The 15794-nt window shown below is 42.9% G+C and overlaps 1 protein-coding gene across 1 annotated transcript in view; it reads right to left on the bottom strand.

Annotated features, from left to right (window-relative positions):
* Nucleotides 1-8788: 8788 nt before the first annotated feature.
* The window catches only part of USP43 (ubiquitin specific peptidase 43), a 107828-nt gene continuing 100822 nt past the window's right edge, over nucleotides 8789-15794 (bottom strand). The window contains exon 14 of the mRNA XM_007952344.1: nucleotides 8789-9870. Coding sequence (XP_007950535.1) covers nucleotides 8789-9870 — 1082 coding nt within the window. The remainder of the gene's footprint in view (nucleotides 9871-15794) is intronic.

The following is a 15794-nucleotide window of genomic DNA, read 5'->3' as shown; positions in this document are numbered from 1 at the left end:
CCTCCCCATAGTTACCTCCTCCCAGTGTCCATCCCTTCATACTCTTCTGCACCCTGAGCTATCTCCCTGTGCATAAGCAGCCCTTCCTTCTCTCATGATTGTTTTCTATAGAATCTTTGATCACAATATTCAGTAATGGTAGCCAGGCACCATCCAGTCGTTCTGGTCTCATGGTAAAGGAAGCAGTTGTTTATGGTGGTAATCAGCCACACATTCCATTTCCTCCTTCTATTCCTGACTGTCCTACTTCCTCTCTTGCTCCAGGTGCAACGGAGACCAATGTCTTAGACAGCTGTTTGGAAGCTTTTAAAAGCCCAGGTGTTATGCAATGAACTTGGTAGAATAGAAGCAGTAAACATGTTATTAGGCCCATCAGCTGGGATGTGTGTCTCATGAACCATGACCCTAAACCTTCAAAGTAGGGAATTAAAGATACTGGTTGTATATAAGCAGACTCAGTAGTTACTCTCTTTTTGGTTTTCGTTATAAATATGTATCACAGAAGTTTTGCCAATTCCACTTTTTACAGGCATGCAACTTATTTACAGCACTTAAAATAATCACCTGTACAACCCTATCCTTAATCAATATGATTTTTTGATCTGAGTAATTTAGTACTCCACAAGCAATTACTTCCCCTCCCCTCCTCCTTCCTGCTCCTGGTAACCAGTAATAAACTTTGGTCTCTAGACACTTTGTCTTTTCTTAGCTTTTGATATAAATGAAGTCATACAATATTTGTTCTTTTGTGATTAACTTATTTCATTCAGCACGTATCTTCATGCCCCATCCATACTGTAGCACGTATGAAGACTTCGGAGGACAGGGAGCATGCTGTCTTCCCAGACTTTCTGGAATGATCCTCTGCTCCCAAGGAGAGCTGGCTGAGCAGTACTCTGTTGTATGTAGATACCATATTTTGTTTATCTATTGATCTATTGATGGACATTTAGATTGTTTCCACCTTTTGGCTGTTGTGAATAATTCTGCAATGAACATTGGTGTGCAAGTCTCTGTTTGATTCTCTGCTTTCAAGTCTTTTGGGTACATACCTACTAGTGGAATTGCTGGGTTATATGGTAATTCATTTGACTGCTAACCAAAACTTCAGCAACTGGAATCTACTAGCTGTTCCATGGTGAAGAATGAGGCAATCTGCTTCTGTAAAGATTTACAGCCCTGGAAACCCTATGGTAGCTCTTCTGTGTCCTACAGGGTTGCTGTGAGCTGTAATCGACTTGATGGCGGTGAGTTGATGGTAATTCTATTTTAAGGTTTATGAGGAACTTCCACACAGGTTTCCACAATGACTGTACCATTTTGCACTATCATCTGCAATAAACAGGCATTCCAATTTCCCACATCCTCATCAACTTTTTTTTTTTTTTAATAATAATTATTATTTTGACTATCCAACTGAGAGTGAAATGGCATCTCATTGTGGTTTTGATTTATATCTCTCTGACGGCTAATGATATAGAGCATCTTGTCATGTGTTTGGTGACCATTTGAATGTCCTCTTTGGTGAAATGTCTATTCAAATACTTTGCCCATTTTGTGATTGTATTATTTGTCTTTTTGTTGGTATGTTGTTGAAGTTTTATTTATATTTTGCTTTTTAGATTCTTATTGGATATATGGTTTCTCAAGATATTCTCCCAGTCAGTAGCTTTTCTTTTCACTTTTTGGTAAAGTTTTTTGATGAGCAAAAGCTTTAATTAATTAATTAATTATTATTATCATGGTGAAAACATACACAACAAGACATTCACCAACATAAGGAGCTTCCACATTTACAACTCAGGGACAGTGATGATATTTTTCATGTTGTGCCACCGTTATTGCTATCCTTTTCAAAACGATTCCACTACCATTAGCATAAATTCAATGCTTCACAAACAAAAGCTTTCCCTTTCTCCTTCCCTCCTACCCCTGGTTGTTGTTATGTGCCATTGAGTCGGACCCGATTCATAGTGACCCCTCCTTGGGTTTCCCAGGCAGTATCACTACAAAGTAGATTGCCCAACCTTCCTTCCAAGGAGTGGCTGGTGGGTTTGAATCGCCAGCCTTCTGGTTAGCAGTCAAGTGCCTTAGGCACTATGCTACCAGAGCTCCTCCTACCCCTGGTAGCCACTAATAATCTTTGATACACACACACACATATGTATACTAATACAATATTTGTCATTCTGTGATTGACTTATTTCACTCAGCATAATGACTCCAAATTCATCCACATTATGCGGTGTTTTGCAGATTCTACATTCTTTAGGGTTACATAGTATTCCACTATGTGTATGTACCATAGTTTGGTTATCCATTCTTCTGTTGATGGGCCCATAGGTTGTTTCCATCTTTTTGTTATTGTAAATAGTGCTGCGATGAACATGGGTGTTCATATATCTGTTCTTATCCTGGTATACCTAGTAATGGAATGGCTGGATCAAATGGTATTTCTATTTTCAACGTTTTAAGGAATCATCATACCAATTTCTAAAGTGGTTGTATCATATTACAGTCCCACCAGTAGCGTGTGAGAGTCCCAATCTTTCCACATCCTCGCCAGCATTTGTTATTTTCTATCATGTTGAATTTTGCTACTAGTGCTGGGGTGAGATGATATCTCATGGTTGTTTTGATTTGCATCTCTTGACTTGATGGCACATAACAACAACAACAACAATGGCTAATGATCGTGAACATTTCTTCAAGTGTTTGTTGGCTACCTGAATATCTTCTTTGGTGAAGTGTCTATTCATATCTTCCGCCCATTTTGAAATTGAATTGTCTTTTTGATGTTGAGCTGTTGGCATTTTCTATAAATTTTACAGATAAGTTCTTTGTTCTATATGTCATTGCCAAATATATTTTCTCATTCTGCAGGTTCTCTTTTCACTCTTTTGGAGAAGTCTTTTGATGCACATAAGAATTTAATTTTTAGAATGTCCCAATCATCTAGTTTATCTTCCACTGTTTGTGCATTTTGGGTTATGCTTGTCCATTTATGCCATAAATTAGGGTTCCTATTTTTTCTTTGGTGAACTTTATAGTTTTGGGTTTCACATTTAAGTCTTTGATCCATCTGTGGAGTTAGTTTCTGTGTATGGTGTGAGGTATGGATCTTGCTTCATTCTTCTGCAAATGGATATCCAGTTTTGCCAGCACCATTTGTTAAAGAGACCATCTCTTCCCCATTTAATGGATTTTAGGAGACTGTGAGAATTGTTTCTTATTTGTCTTGTAATTTCTCAGCCTTTCTTCTGGTCAGTGATAAAGAAACTGTCCTTGGTCTTTCAGGCACCTCACACCTGTCTAGAGATTTATTCTGCAAGGAGAGAAAGTAGGGGAATGGGCATCTTCAGGCCTCTACATCTGCAAGAATATTTCCGCTTCCTCCTTATCTTGGTTGCCTCAGGGCCCAGTGTCTCCTTTCCCATGGTAAAAAAAAGGTTGACTATACTGATACTGGGAGCTCTGGTAGCATAGTGCCTAAGGCACTTGACTGCTAACCAGAAGGCTGGCAGTTCAAACCCACCAGCCACTCCTCGGAAGGAAGGTTGGGCAATCTACTTCCTTAGTGATATCACCTCGGAAACCCAAGGAGGGGTCACTATGAGTGGGATCTGACTGGATGGCAGTGGATTTATACTGTTTACTCAGAAGAGAAGGATAAGGAAAGGGAAAAACAGCGAGTTAGTCACTAAGATTAGTGTCTACTTTAATCCTGCCTGTCCGTTTGTAAAGGTTTTGCAGGCTTCTGTGAGAGGCTCCTTCAGCCTTCTATTTCAGCCTTCCTCAAACCTGTTTACTTATTTCACAGCAGTTATACCACAAGAGATAGAACAGTGAAGTAAGCAACAAAGTCTATTAAAAGCATTTAATGGCTATCCTTGAGTTTAATAGGAATGGATAGGGCTGCTGTTCAAATGAGGACCTTGATCTTGGTGGAAATGGGAGAAACTCAAAGTGGCCAGTCCCAGGGAATTGATGGCAATTACCTTAGTTATGTTCACTAGCTTTTTGTCTCTTCCAACTGTAAGTTCCCTGAAGGCAAGAATTATGTCTGTCTTATTTGCTATTATATTCTTAGAGCCTGAAATAGAGCTTAGTATATAGTGGGCCCTTGAATGTTTAAGTAAATCATAGTAAGGTCAGACAGAAGTCACTGGAGCAGTCGCTCCCAACAAATAAAATGAATCAAAAGCAAAACTACATCCCTGGAAGAATCAGAAATTAACCACCAAGACTTAACAACCACCACCACTCAGTTTCGCTGTTAAAACCATTAACAGGCCATTTATCAGACTTAAGTGGTCAGTCCACTTACAAGGTCTTTTCAGATGCAGTCTCCTTGCTGGAATAAATACAGTTCCTGGTGACTGGGAGTAAGCTATTGATGTGAAAATGCATTTTTCTGTATTTTGATAAAGAAAGATTATCAGAGAAAATTTGGTTTTAATTGGTAGGGTTAGCAGTATACCTTCAGAGGTGGTATAGCCTAGTGATTCAGGGCATTAGCCCTAGAGCCGCAATTACCTGGGTTCAAATTTTGGCATCTCTACTTGCTAGCTGTGTGACCTTGGCCAAATTACTTACCCTCTCTGTGCTTCAGGTTCCTCATCTATAGAACAGTGATAACAGTACCTACCTGAAGGATTATTATGAATTGAGTTAATATTCTAAAGTGCTTAGAAGAGTACCTTACCACAGGAGGTGTTATATAAATGTTGGTTAGTTATAAGTATAACTGCCTATCTGCACCTCCAGGATGCAATCAAGTCAGTAGAGTGCTTGATTAACTCACCATCCTTCACCCTTCAAGACATCATGCTAATGCTATAGTTGATACAGATGAGACCCTCTTGGTAGAATCCGATGTAGCACATACGTATTTGCTCCCAGAACCATACTTACACAACTCCCTACAGAGTTTGTTCTCCCCTACTCTAGTCTCATTTTCCTCCTGTAACCCTGAGAGTTCTTGGAATTTCTGACTCCCAGTTCTAGACTTCCAAGCCCTTCCTTCCACTGTTGTTGTTGTTGCTGCTAAATAGTGGTGGTCCTAGGCCTAGGGGCACTTGAGGAGTCTCTCACCATCAGACCCGTGATCAGGCCTCAGGTGCAGGGATATTTCCAGGCAAAGTGTTTGGGCTTCCAGAGGAGAACTGGGATGCCCTTTCTGTTACACTGAGCTAGCTCTGTCTCTGGCTATGCTGTTATCTGGCACAATGGTTCTCAAACTTTCCCTAACCCCAATTTATAAATTTCCAAGGGGGTCTCAGCATCCAAAAGGTTCTGCTATGCTTCCTCTTTAACTATCACTTGACTAGATGCCAGTAGCCTTACAGTCAGATGCATGGCCAAGTTGGAACCATGGGCAACCTACTTACGTAGAGATGTTGTTGTCATGCGCTGTCGAGTGAGCTCCGACTCATAGCAACCCTTCCTTGGGTGTCCAAGGCCGTATCACTACGGAAGCAGATTGCCCAACCTTCCTTCCAAGGAGTGGCTAGTGGGTTTGAACCACCAGCCTTCTGGTTAGCAGTCAAATGCCTTAGGCACTATGCCACCAGAGCTCCTGGCTGTGAAAACAGAGCATGGTAATTTCTGGGATTTCTGCTCAGATAGAAGGGTATAAGACCATGGTTCCAACTTGGAAACCAAGGAGGGGTTGCCAAGAGTTGGATTTGACTTGATGGCTGTGAGTTTGGTTTTTGGTTCCCACCACCTTACCTACCAGGGCCCTCTGTTAGAGGGCGGGCAAACTCAGGTTGGGGATACATCAAATGTCCTTGCTGGACACCTGGGAAGACAAGCACCCACCAGAGTCAAAGCATGATGGCCTCTGTCTGAACCTCCAGAGTGTGGAGCCTGGGGTCACTGGTCCAATTTGTGGTGCATTAGAGAGAACACCACTAACAGCGAGGACCCTCTCATGCCATCCCATGTATCCAAGAGTATTCTAAGGGTTGAGTCCTTATAGGAGAGAGACCTGGGAGGTGCATGTGTGAGTCACACCTCAAGCCCTTGGAGAACAGTCTCACTGGATTGAGTTTAGGAAGCACATGGACACAACACAACAAACTGCTCTGGATGTGAGCTGAGGAGAAAGAACCAGACGGAGAAGGAAGATTTCTAGGTTTCTCCTATAACCCAAGAAGGTATGGACCATTCTGTGTTCCACATTGCCTAAAATTACATCCATTTCAGACTGAAGAGAACATTGACTTTTCTTTAAAAATGCTAACTGTAAAATAGGTGTAACGTAGGTCAGACCTCATCTAACTTCAGGAACAGGAGATAGAATCATGACCAGCATCAGCCCAAAGTGGATTTCCATGTGGCAGAGATCAGATATCCATTCTCCAACTTTTCCACCATTTCTGACAACAGCCGTCCTCACAACACTCTCCACTTCTCTGCTGGGTTCAATAATTCATTGCAATGGCCACACAGAACTCAGACCATACTCACAATTAAGGGATTTATTGGGGGAAATAACCAGAACAACTCAGGAGACAGCTTCCAACCTTTCGGTCCCTTCTCCACGGTGCCCACAGGTGGGAAGACAAAACTTGCTGCCGGGAGGTGCCTGCTGCCAGCTCTCTCTCAACCCTCACTCTTGCTTGGCCTTTGCCCTTGGCTTTGGTCCTCACTCTTGGCCTCCATCAAGTGTCACAAAGCTCTTTAGATCTGCCAGCAAGTGCCCAGGGGCATTCCGCTCTGCCAGCAAGCCTGCCCGAAAGGTGCTCTGCCCTCTTGCTCTGGGGCTCAGCGAGCCCACTGCGGCCGCCTCACTCGTGGGCCAGGAGGAAGTCCGCCATGCTGTCTCACAACCGTCTCCCGTTTCTGCTGCTTTTGCTCTCCCACTGGACTCTGCTGTGCTTGCCACCACTTCCTGTCATATTGTGCCATCTCCAGGGTTATATTTCTGTCTCTTGGGTCTAGGAAGTTCTCAGCACAGACTCCAGGTCCAAAGGACGTGCTCTACTCCCAGCTCTTCTTGATGGTAGAAGGTCCCCCTTAACCTCTGGGACTGGCTCCCTTTAAGCCTAGCAGGATGGCAACTGACCAATCCCCTACAGGCTTCCATATACCTGATTTGTATAATCCCACCTCTGCAAGGGTCCTGTGCACCTTATTTGCATTAGCAGACTGTCCAAGCGCCTTGGTGGGCCTAAAGCACCTTATTTGCATACCCCACCCAATCATTTCATGGGATTTACAAGACCATGGCTACTACTAGGGCCATATAAAGGCAATTCACTGCACTGCACTAATACACACACCTACTAGTATATACTAGTATATGTACTAGTACATATATATTTACCTTCTGGATTAGGCCAGGGTCTTCCTGCTTTCTCTGTTATCTCAGTTACTTCTATCTTGACTGCTGCTTAGTGCCGCAAAACAGCAGCTAAGCCAAGCAAGTGGACATCAGATTATTTCTGACTCACGGTGACCCCATGTGTGCAGAATGAAACCATGCTCCACATGGCTTTCAGGATGTGACCTTTTGGAAACAGATCACCAGGTCTTTCTTCTGAGCTCCTGGGTAGGTTCAAACAACTAACCTTTCAGTTAGTAGTAAAGTACTTAACTGTGTCACCCAGGGACAGTCAATTAACAGTCCATCAAAGCAGGCTGAAACCTAGTAAATACAAGCCCTCCAGAGACAGGGTCCTAAATGTGACTTTATGGGACCTTTTTTTTTTTTTTTTAATTAGGAAAAAAGCAATACTTTTAATTAAAAGCACTTTCAAATTTCAGAACAACTCAAATAACTATTTTCTGTTTCTGTAGCAAGGAACCAGGCTCACACAGCAGGAACAAATTGAGGTCATTTATCATAAACATCAATAATCCAGACAATCATTTGTATGTTTCAGTGATGGACTTTTATTAAAAGTATACACAAATCTCATAGTTAAATTAAAAACAAAAACAAAACACTTCCTTTTCTCCTAGTATCAAAATACTTATCTTTTTAAAATATTTTGAAAAAACTTTAATATAACTATTTTGTTATACATTAAATACTCTAAAATCTCAGTCATTCCTCTCCCATCTCTCTCCCAGAATTTTGTCTTAAAATCTCTATTACATTTTTTTTACCTCTGTTATGCTTTGTCTCAGAGAACCAATTAAAAAAAGAAAAAAAGATTTTAAGTCTAATCAACGTTAAAAAAAAAGATTTTAAAAGGAGTAGCCAATGACAGTATTTGATATAAGAAAAATAAAGATTTTTATTAATTAGGCTCAACCACAGAGTTATTCTCAATTGTTGCCTAAATCACTCTTCAGTACAGGCCTTCAGGTCCTGGAGTTATTTAAACAAAGTATCAGTGCTTGCCCTGAAATGGTAATGCTAACCCAACGGCACTCTCTAGTGGCTTTGCTATATAAAAGCATCCAACAATACAGGAAAGTATTTAAAAACAATTTATAGCCAGCCCCATTGGGTTTCCCAGGTGGTAAATAACGAAAGTAGATCGCCCCATCTTCTTTCCATCGAGTGGCTGGTGAGTTTGCACTGCTAACCTTGTGGTTGTCAATGAAATACCTTAGGCACTGTGTCTGACATTGAATATTTGGCTAGTAGATGTTCGAAGTCTAGATGTGGAGAGAAAAAAACAAAACAAAACTTTTTTTTCACAAGCCAACCTAACTTAACAGAAGCCCATTCACAACGCAGGCTACCTACTGGTGCGCCCAGACAACTGTAGCTTCTCAGTGCAAAGTTGCAAGAATGCCAGCCATTTTCATACGACACTGGAATGTGCCTTCAAAAGCTGGATTCTGGTAATGTCTTCTTCCGGCCTAAGGAAAGAGTGTGGTATTTCACCCTTTGCAAGGTGCCATAAGAAGTCTGTTCCCCTGGAACACTCCTTTGGGAAGTGCCAAGGGTGCTGCTGTCCCTCGTGGGCCTGCCAGCTTTGCGAGGGAGGCGGAAAGAGCTGGGCGCCGAGCGGACGTCTCTCTCCAGGGAGCTACCCAGGCCCCTGGCCAGGCTCTCTCTAATCCCCAGGGAAGGGGATGGGCCTCGAGTCTGCTCATCGGAACTTATGCTCAGTCTGCCATGCCCTGAGGATGCCTGGGGGAAGACGTCTGCCCCGTCAGTCTTCCTCTTATTCTCCTTCTTAAAGAACATAGATCTTAGGAGGGTGAGTGTCCCCTGTGGGAATCTGTCTGTCTCTGAGTCCTTTTTCCCCACATTAGCCCTTATTTTGGCTGCCCTATTCCGGTGATTGTCTTTAGTATTTCTGGATAAACCCACACCACTGGGTGCCTCCTTGGGGGAGGATGTACTGCCGTTGCTTCCCAGATGGCTACTCGCCTTACAATTCTTGGTCCTCTGGCCCTCGGGTTGGTTCAGTTTCTCATTCTTCCCTGAGGGTGTCACAGTGAGGGGTAGGTCAAATTTCTTAGGAAGCCTGATATGCTGACTTGTGTTTTCCTTTAGTTTCCTTGCTGAGTTTAGACCATCTGAATTTCCAGGGAGTAGACAGTGTTTGGGGTGGACCGAGGGGTGGGGCACCCCGGCCTGTGCACCTCCGCTGGCTCGCCCACTATCTTCATCGTGTGCAGGGAGGGCGGAGTTTGAGCTCTGTGAGGCTGACTTCTCCCCACCTGCGGCACCTGTCAGCAGCGGCACGATGGACCGGCTTGTGGATCGAGGTCTCCGTCTGGACTCCAAGTATTCCACCAACTCTGTGGATGTACTGGGTGGTTTCTCCCTGGGTCCAAAAGACCACCGGAGGGGCACAGTCTTGAAGGCCCCCTGTTTGGCTCGAGAAGAGGTAGGAGCCTTCATGCTGATGCTTCTGCCCGGGATACCCCGCACCAAGGGCCTGGACTCCAACCCTGCTAAAAGAGACCAAGAGCGTTAGTGCCCACAGAATACTCCAGCCACAGGAAGAGTAACTGCATTGTTGCCGTTTGTCTGATAAATATTTACTGAACACCTCTGATATACCAACCACTATTCTGGGCATAAGGAGCTCTGGTGATGTGGTGGCTAAAGCATTTGGCTACTAACCAAAAGGTCGGCAGTTCAAAACCACTAACAGCAGGAGAAGGATGAGGCAGTCTACTTCCATACAGATTTACAGCCTTGGAAACCTTGTCGGGCAGTTTCTACTCTGCCCTACAGTCACCATGAGTTGGGATCAATGCAATGGCAGTGGGTTGGGTTTGGTATTCTGGGCATTGGATCCCTGGGTGGCTGCGAAGGGCTGCTAACCTTAAGATTGCTGGTTCAAACTCACCCAGTAGCACCTTGGAAAAAAGGCCTGGTGATTTGCTTCCATAGAGATTATAGCCAAGAAAACCCTATGGAGCAGTTCTTTGTAACACTAGGGTCACTGTGAGGGGGAATGACTCAACAGCAGCAGGTTTGGGTTTTGCTTGTTTTGGCATTCTAGGTGTGAGGCACTGGCGGTGTCATGGTAGAATCCTGTGGTTTGATTCCTGGCTGGTGCACCTCACACACCACCCGTCTGTCAGTGGAGGCTTGCAAGTTGCTATGATGCTGCACTGGTTTTAGTGGAGCTTCCAGGCTAAGATGAACTAGCAAGAAAAGCTGAGCAAATTACTGCCAAAAACCAGCCAATGAAAACCCGATGGATCACAAAGATCCAATCTGCAACCAATCACAGCAATGGCGCAGACCCAAGTAGTATTTCATTCCATTGTTCACAGAGTTGTCATGAGTCAGGGGCCACCCTGACAGCAGCTAACCACGATGCTGGATATTGGGGATATAGCAGTGAGGAAGACCACATAGGTTCCTGTCCTCATGAAGTTTCGATGCTTTCATCCACTGTTCCAAGGAAGTTCATTTACATAAATTTGAAACCACTGGGCAAGCTGGAAGATACAGCCCAGGGTATCTCAGATTCCTGATGAAGTCCAGTCTCAGGGGCATCCAATGCTAAGACTGAACCTCATTTTCATCCATCTTTAAATTATTTCCATGAAACAGACTACTCAGCAAAAAGTCCCTGCCACCCCAGGTCAAATTGTGTTGTTGTTTTGTGCCATCGAGTCGGCCCCAAGTCATAGTGACCCCTCCTTGGGTTTCCGAGGCAGTATCACTATGGAAGTAGATTGCCCAACCTTCCTTCCAAGGAGCGGCTGGTGGGTTTGAACCACCAGCCTTCTGGATAGCAGTCAAGTGCCTTAGGCACTACACCACCAGTATTTATCACTTACCAGTATACATATTAAGTGATAAATAAGAGCCTAGGGGAAAAATAGCATAATTCCACTTGTAAAAATAATTATATACACATGCATATGTATATATGTGTGCATGCGTGTGTATTAGGTACGCATGTGGGAACATATAAACAAATATGAAGAAATAAATACTAAAATGAAGAGGTGTGGAGGGGGCCATAGAGGTGCAATTATGTCTATTTTCTTCTTAAAACTTCTCTATACCTCAACGTTTCTAAAGTGAACATACGTATAACCGAAGTGTGTGTTGGATTTTCAGAAACACTCAGTCACTAGTCTTTGCACCATTAAAACGCCTTAATTTATAGCATGTCCACAGTCATTGAGAAAGAAATCTTCAGTTGAAACATACAATCCACATGATAAAGGAAGAGTCAAGTGCATTTAGAGTAAGATTCTAGGTCACCACACACGCCTTTCACCCACAGCTGTCCACTCTCAATAAGCAGGTTCATCAAGGAGTATGGGAGCAACTCCAAAAATGAGCAAGGGACGCTGCCACAGGAGAAAAAAAAAAAAAAAGGTAGCTGTGGTAGTTAATTTTGTGTGTCAACTTGGCTATGCTTTGGGTCCTAGTTGTTTGGCCAAATGCTAGTCTAGTTGCTGTCACAGAGTCGTTGCGTGTGATTAGACCAGCTGGCCTTGGCACAGCAGGCCGCCTCCCGCAATGTAACGTAATGCTGTTATTATGCTGTGATTGCCATCAAGTCGGTCCCTGACTCAAAGTGACCCCACGCACAAAGGAATGCAAAGCTGCCCAGGCCTGTGCTGTCCTCATGACTGCCGATGGACTGGACCACTGTGACCTATAGGGTTTTCACTGCTGAGTTTTGGAAGGAGATTGCAGCCCTTTCTTCCTAGACTGTTTTAAGTCTGGACTAAGGTTCCGCATCACCACTCGTCTGTCAGTTTGTCATACTGTGGTGGTTTGTGTGCTGCTGTGAGGCTGGAGGCTATGCCACCGGTATTTCAAATACCAGCAGGGTCAACCGTGGTGGACAGGTTTCAGTGGACTGTCCAGACTAAGACACCCTGGGAAGAAGAAAGGGGCCACCCTCTTCTCAAAGAATTGGCCAGTGGAAACCCTATGAATAGCAGTGAAACACTGTTTGATACATTACTGGAAAAGTTTATGAATAGCCCTGAAACACTGTGTAATATAGTGCCAGAAGATGAGCCCCTCAAGTTGGAAGGCACTCAAAATACGACTGGGGAAGAGCTGCCTACTCAAAGTAGAGTCGACATTAATGACGTGGATGGAGTAAAGCTTTTGGGACCTCCATTTGCTGATGTGGCACTACTCAAAATGGGAAGAAGTACCTGCAATCATCTATTAATAATTGGGACATGGACGGTATGAAGTATGAATGTAGAAAAATTGAAAGTTGTCAAAAATGAAATGGAACACATAAAGATCAATATCCAAGGCATCAGTGAGCTGAAATGGACTGGTTCTGGCCATTTCTGAATCAATCATATGATCTACTAATGCCAGGAATGGCAAATTGAAGACGACTGGCGTCACATTCATCATCACAAACAATGTTTCAAGATCTGTCCTGAAGTTCATTGCTGTCAGTGATAGGATAATATCCATACGCCTACAAGAAAGATTAGTTAATACTAGTCTTCTTCAAATTTACACACCAACCACTAAAGCCAAAGATGAGGAAACTGAAGATCTTTACCAATTTCTGCAGTCTGAAACTGACCAAACATGCAATCAAGATGTATTGATAATTACTGGTAATTTGAATGTGAAAGTTGGAAACAAAGAAAAATCACCAGTAGTTGAAAAATATGGCCTTGGTGACAAGAAAGGACGTCAGAGATTACATGATAGAATTTTGTAAGACAAATGACTTACTCATTACAAATATCTTTTTTCAACAACATAAATAGCAGCTACACATGTGGACCTCACCAGATGGAATACACAGGAATCAGATCGACTACATCTGTGGAAAGAGGTGATGGAAAAGCTCAATATCTTCAGCTAAACAAGGCCTGCAGCTGACTGTGGAAAAGACCATCAACTGCTCGTATGCAAATTCAAGTTGAAGCTGAAGAAAATTAAAACAAGTCCATGAGAGCCAAAATGTGACCTTGACTATATCCCTCCTGAATTTAGAGACCACCTGAAGAACAGATTTGACACACCGAACACCAATAACCGAAGATCAGACAAATTGGGGATAACATCAAGAACACCATTCATGAAGAAAATAAAAGGTCATTAAAAAGACAGGAAAGGAAGAAAAGACCAAAATGGGTGTCAGAAGAGACTCTAAAATGGGTGTCAGAAGAGATTCTAAAACTTGCTCTTGAACAGAGTAGCTAAAGCAGATGGAAGAAATGACAAGATAAAAGAGCTGAACAGAAATCAAAGAGCAGCTCAAGAAGACAAAGCCAATTATTATGATGAAATGTGCAAAGACCTCGAGTTAGAAAACCAAAAAGAAAGAACACACTCAGCATTTCTCAAGCTGAAAGAACTGAAGAAAAAATTCAAGCCTTGAGTTGCAATATTGAAAGATTCTATGGGCAAAATGGGAGCTCTGGTAGCATAGTGGCTAAGCACTTGACTGCTAACCAGAAGGCTGGTGGTTCAAACCCACCAGCCACTGCTTGGAAGGAAGGTTGGGCAATCTACTTCCACAGTGATACAGCCTCGACAACCCAAGGAGGGGGTCACTATGAGTCGGGTCCGACTTGATAGCACATAACAACAACAACAACAACATGGGAAAAATATTGAATGATGCAAAACATTAAAAGAAGATAGAAGGAATACACAGAGTACTGTACCAAAAAGTATTGGTTGGTATTCAACTACTTCAGGAGGGTGGTATATGACCAAAAACCAAGAGCACTGTAGGAATTGGTGAAAAACAAGGTTCCAGGAACTGACGGAATACCCATTGAGATGTTTCAACAAACATGCCATGCTGGAGCGCTTACTTGTCTATGCCAAGTAACTTGGAAGACACCTACCTGGCCAACTGACTGGAAGAGATCCATATGTGTACCCACTTGAAAGAAAGGTGATCCCACAGAATGTGGTAATTATCAAACAATATCATTAATATCACATGCAAGTAAAATTTTGCTGAAGATAATTCAAAAATTGTTATAGCAGTGTACTAACAGAGGACTTTCAGAAAAACAAGCTGGATTTAGAGAGAATGTGGAATGAGGGACGTCATTGCTAATGTCAGACAGATCCTGGCTAAAAACAAAGAATACCAGAAAGTTGTTTACCTGTGTTTTATCGACTATGCAAAAGCATTTGACTGTATGGATCATAATAAATTATGGATAACAATGAGAATAATGGGAATTCCAGAACATTTAATTGTGCTCATGAAGAACCTGTACATAGACCAGGAGGCCATCATGTGAACAGAACAAGGGGATACTGTATGGTTTTAAATCAGGAAGGGAGTGTGTCAGGATTGTATCAATCTGTATGGTGAGCAAATAATCTGAGAAGCTGGACTATATGCAAAACAAAATGTGGCATCAGGATTAGAGGAGGACTCTGTGATACAGACAACATAACTTTGCTTGCTGAAAGTAAGGATGACTTGAAGCGCTTTCTGATGAAGATTAAAGACTGCAGTATGGATTACATCTCACCATAAAGAAAATTAAAATCCTCACAACTGGACCAGTAAGCAACATCATGATTAATGGAGAAAAGACTGAAGTTGTCAAATATTTCATATTACTTGGATCCATAATTAACACCAATCAAAGCAGCAAGAAAAAAATCAGATGTTGTATTGCATTGGGAAAATCTGCTGCAAAAGACCTCTTTAAAGTGTTCAAGAGTGAAGATATCTCTTTGAAGCCATAGTGTTTTCAATCGCCTCATTTGCATGTGAAAGCTGAACAATAAATAATAAGGAAGACCAAAGAGGAGTTGATGCTTTGAATTGTGGTGTTGGCGAAGAATGCTGAAAGGACCACGTATTGCCAGAAAAATGAACAAATCTGTCCTGGAAGAAGTGCAGCCAGAGTGCTCCTTGGAAGCAAGAATGGCCAGACTTCGTCTCGCCTACTTTGGTCATGTTGTCAGGAGGGACCATTCCCTGGAGAAGGATATCATGCTTGGTAAAGTGGGGGGTCAGCTGAAAAGGGGAAGACCCTCAATGATGGATTGACACAGTGGCTGCAATAATGGGCTCAAGTATAGCAAGGATTGTGAGGCTGGCACACGACTGGGCAGTGTTCCGTTCTGTTGCACAGGGTCACTATGAGTCAGAGCTAACTCGATGGCACCTAACAACAAGGTTCAGCATCGTAGCAACACGCAGCCCTCCACTGACGGATGGTGGCTCTGCACAAGGTGCACTGGCCTGAATGGCACCCAGGTCTCCCACAGGGAAAATGAGAATTCTACCACTGAATCACCACCACCTTGTGTAACGTAATGTAATTACATTTAATGCAATGTAATGCACTCACCCTCTACAATATCCATATTATAATCTAATGTGATGTCATCAGTCAATGAGTTGAGGTCATAGCAGTGTCGGGTAGATCTT

This window comes from Orycteropus afer, unplaced genomic scaffold (assembly GCF_000298275.1).
Source record: "Orycteropus afer afer isolate SDZICR_OR568_19922 unplaced genomic scaffold, OryAfe1.0 scaffold00330, whole genome shotgun sequence".
NCBI lineage: Eukaryota > Metazoa > Chordata > Mammalia > Tubulidentata > Orycteropodidae > Orycteropus > Orycteropus afer.
Note: the sequence above shows the minus strand (reverse complement) of the source record. Positions and strands in the feature narration are given on the sequence as shown.